We start from the raw sequence: 4,217 nt of genomic DNA on the forward strand, positions 1-4,217 counted from the left end.
TCGCTATTTCCACCATTTTGTTCGGGAATCTGAATTCTAAGATCAAAGTAAGTGTAAATCTGGGCGGATTCGTCGGTTGTGGGAATTTCGAGGTTGGTACGGTTTATGCCGCGACCGGAGCACTGCTGCAGCGCCAGCTTTTGTCGTTATAAAACGTTCTGGCGCCGAGTGGCTGACCGTTTGGTGGGGAATTTCGACATTCTGGCTTGTGATATTCTCCCCCAAAAAAGCAAATGGAGAAGTAAGGATCCCAGAATAGATGGACTTTCTTCTCTGGGATTGCCTTTTGTCTTGCTTTGTTCAGCTCTGAATCGGCTGCGGGGCTGTTGGTGCAGTGTATCTCTTTGTTAGAAATCTCCACTAGATTTCGTTAAGAGTGTAAACGACTAGCAGCCCTGCTTCTTTCCAGGGGCTAACGTTTAACAATAAATTGGGCAGATCTGGGGTGCCTTTGCGCTGGGGGTATTTTTGCTGTGTAATTCATAGCGTCATTGTCTTAATAAAACGTGTCGATGTTCGGGAGTACTGCCTTAAATGATGAAATGTGATGTAAGAGCATGGCTATGTGAAGTACTGAGCATCCCGCTGACGCCAGTGGGACTGAATTGGCAGAAAATGTCGGCTTTGCTAGATCGAATCTGCTATAAATGCAAACGCAATTAAAAATGTATGGTGCTGCATGTTAAGCATTAATCTTCCGTTTCAGGTATTGTTAATATTCTGCGGCATCATCCCACTTCCAGCTCGTGAAACTGTATAAAAATGTTAAATTTTTTGCTAGAATTACAATGTTACTGTTAAAGGAGCATTCCTTAGAGCTGCGGTACCCGAATCGGTGTTCCTTGGTGTCACATGGAATGTAAAGCAGATGGCGATGACGCTGGAGGCGATCTACCCGGCGAGGATGCGGCCAGGAGCGATGGTTGGCACCGGCATGAGTCTGGGCTTGGAGCAGTGCTGAGAGGGCTTGGGGAGAGGATTGTAGTGGAGCTCCATCCCCATTCCACTCCTAGCAGCTCTCTGGCCATCCACCTCCGTTTCTGCCGGCTGGAATGGACAAGAGCCTTGCCAACCACCCCGGGGCTTCCGCTGAGCTCATTTAGGGAGAGGCAGGTGTGGCTGAGCTAGGAAAAAAACCGGAGCAGAGCTGAGAGGACTGCAATACCAGTGCTGCTCCTGTTCTCCTTCCTGCTCTAGCCACCCCGTTCGGACTGCATCCCCTTCACTGCTTCCTCCCGTTCCTGCCTGCGCGTCCTCTCTAAATCAGGATGAGTTTTGGAGGGCCGGGACGGAGGAAGCTGTGGGAGGGGATATGAAGCATTTTATGGGGAAATGTGGAGATTTTTTTTTTTTTTTTAAACAATGGCTAAGTCGAAACAAATGTGTGCATTTAAATGTTGAAATCCAATACTTAATACAGTGAACCTTCTGGCAAGAACAAAAATACACCAGCAGAGATGGGATTGCATGATCATGGGCTTGAATTTGTACTGTATCTTTCTGGAAAACTTCGATAGAGGAGTGAAAATAGTCTGTAATGAATGCTGTGAGAACTATAATGTAAATTTTAGTAAAATTGCCTGTAATACCAGTTCCAGATGCTTGTTTTTAACATAGTAGTTCCTTAAAAAAAAAAACAACCCACCACCCATTTCTTTCCATTAGCACCTGTGCTAGAGTTTGACTATCTCATCTGTGGAGACTGTGGCAAAGAATTCATGGATTCCTACCTTATGCAGCACTTTGATTGGGCAACATGTGATAATTGCAGGTATTATTGCAAATAATCAGGAGAGGGAAGCTTTATTTTATGTAAAGATTGCTGGCTATAATTTAGATAATTACAATCATTCTGTTTAATTAAAAAGGCTGTCAGCAAAGAGACATTTTTTTCAGTAACTTAATATTTACTGAAAAAGTAAATGGAAGCTGAGTGATAAACTCATATTTTCCGTTACGGAAGTGAGAACAGCAGCATTGTCTCATGAGCCTGACTTAGGATAGGGGATGCCACCAGTTGATTCCCCCCCCCCCCCACCCACCCTCCAACGGAAATGCAATGTCGTGAGAGCAGTTAGTGTGTTTGTCAGCATGGAAATTAATGCCTGGTTGCAGGCCAGAGCTATTTGAAAAACTGATAGAGCACAGAGTATCTGCTTTCTGAAGCAGAGCGGGGATTAGGGGAAGTGTTTGCCGACCTGGTGAATTAACCCGGGTGAAGTATAGTACTTTGGTCAGCACGAGTGGGCTGGGTGCCTGGCAGCCAAAGGGCAGCACCCCCAGGGGGGGTTACTGGTTGACCTGCAGGGTAAGCAGGAGTTTGACCTTGAGCAGAAGGCACAGTCTCCACTCTTATCTTTTAACACAAAAAAAGGCTCCAAAAGCCATCGAGATAACCGGGGCAATGAAACCAGCTCGGAAGCAGCCAACCACCGCCTATAGGGGCGAGAATGACTGGGCAAAGGGCGGGGGCGGGAAGGGCTGGCAGTTTGTTGGGAGAGCTCCCCTGGCTTGCTGCGGGGAGCGGTCGGGGCTGCCGCGGGGGTGGGCAGCTCGCAGCCCTTGGAGACAAAGTGCTGTCTCAGGAAGGCAAGATGGGTGGGAAAAGGATGTTAAGGAAGGGGCTCAGAGCCTTATGAGTCACTTCTCTTCGGTGCAAGTAGCTCTCGTAGCTGAACGTGTAAGAGATTCCAGTGCTGCGTTAGCCTTTACTGTGAACTTTGAATTCTAGCAAAGCTACGTTTGCAGCAGTACTTCCTGGATGACCGTTGCTAGCGCTTACTGTTTGGCAGATTGTTCCGGCTCAAGCCATTCAAGTTACACTTCAGTTAGGATTGCGTAAATGTAATTTTTTTTTCTTTTAACTCGTAAGTGCTGCTGTAGTTACGCAGCTTTTCATTGTCTGGTAGAAGTTAAAATATTTCAAGGTCTTAATTTTACAGTTCCTCTGCCTGCTGTCCTGCATTTAGAAACAAGTGCTCGCTCTGTGTTGCTAATCTGTTTCTGGGATCTAGGAGCATATGGAGTGTGTATATTCTCAGGTGATCTGACCTGTCTCAGATTACACATTCTTTCTCTCTTGACCATGTGTCAGGCTTGTACTTCAGTCCTCTTGAATTGCATCTGGGTTAGGTGAATACCTAAAATTATTCATACTCCTGTTAAGTTTCAGTTACTCCCTCTTGTAAGAAAATGGAAGAAAAGCACTTCTAGGAAAACAGGCTCTTCAGCCTGCGTTTGCTCAAATGGGAGAATTTTTAAACTTAATTTCAGTAAACCTATCCTGGAGTTTAGCTAGGTTGTTGGAATCCAGAATTACTTGCATACAGAAAAACTGAGAATGAGGGCTGCCTGTATTTCAGGAATGTTAGAAGTGGTGGGGACTTAGATGTTAATGATGCGGTTTTCGGGTGTAGCTTTCTCATCATTATTTTACATATTCCAGAGATGCTGAAGATAAACATAAGCTTATAACAAGGACAGAAGCAAAAGAAGAGTATCTTCTTAAGGACTGTGACTTAGACAAGAGGGAACCAGTGCTCAGATTCATTGTGAAGAAAAACCCTCATAATTCACGATGGGGTGACATGAAACTTTATTTAAAACTACAGGTACAGAAATTGTTAGCGTATTTCAGACCTCTTTTTGCCTTCGTACAACTTTGATAGCCAAAACGGTGCCACTGTGGTTCTGACATCTGACAAGATTTTGTCCCAAGTTAAGTGTATTAGGCGTAGCTTGTGTAAATTTTTGCTGTAGTTAAAATAAAGAGCAGTGGGCCAAATTCATGAAAACTTGTGTGTCTGAGAGCATTTTAAAGATGTTGATGCACCACAGCCTCGGTGGTTCGCATGACAGCAGGTTGTGAAGCGCGTGGCCTTTCAGTGCTACTCTGAGATGCGTGGGGCAGCTGCTGCAGCGTGTGGCCCTTCGTAGCTGTGGCCTCACGTTCGCAGTTCTGCCCCCAGGGGCAGCAGGAAAGGCAAGTAGATTTTCCAGGGTTCTTGTCATTTCTTGTTTGCTGCTTTTATAGGAATGCTGCTGCTTTAGTGGAATATGCACAAAATTAGAGCTGGGTTTGACTTTGCTGAGTAAGTTAGATACAGCAGGTAGTAAAAAAAACAGTGTTGCCTGAGTAAGAGTAAGTAATGCCCTTTTTGTTGGTCAAGAGCAAAGAGACAGATGGGAAGCAGAGGCTTGGGGGGTGTGTGTAGGGA

At 45.4% G+C, this 4,217-nt stretch overlaps 1 protein-coding gene across 3 annotated transcripts in view; it reads left to right on the forward strand.

Moving 5' to 3' along the window:
• XPA (XPA, DNA damage recognition and repair factor) overlaps positions 1-4,217 on the forward strand; it is a 6,356-nt gene continuing 2,139 nt past the window's right edge. For 2 of the 3 annotated variants that reach the window (XR_004843040.1, XM_035902315.1), the window contains exons 1-2: positions 54-1,771; positions 3,446-3,611. Coding sequence is in view for 2 of the 3 variants with exons in the window: in XM_035902315.1 (XP_035758208.1) it covers positions 1,719-1,771; positions 3,446-3,611 (219 nt within the window). In the remaining variant the exon portion in view is untranslated. The other variant, XM_035902316.1, reaches the window with a different exon arrangement.

The sequence above is a fragment of the Egretta garzetta genome, unplaced genomic scaffold (genome assembly GCF_000687185.1).
Source record: "Egretta garzetta isolate BGI_Z169 unplaced genomic scaffold, ASM68718v1 scaffold709, whole genome shotgun sequence".
NCBI lineage: Eukaryota > Metazoa > Chordata > Aves > Pelecaniformes > Ardeidae > Egretta > Egretta garzetta.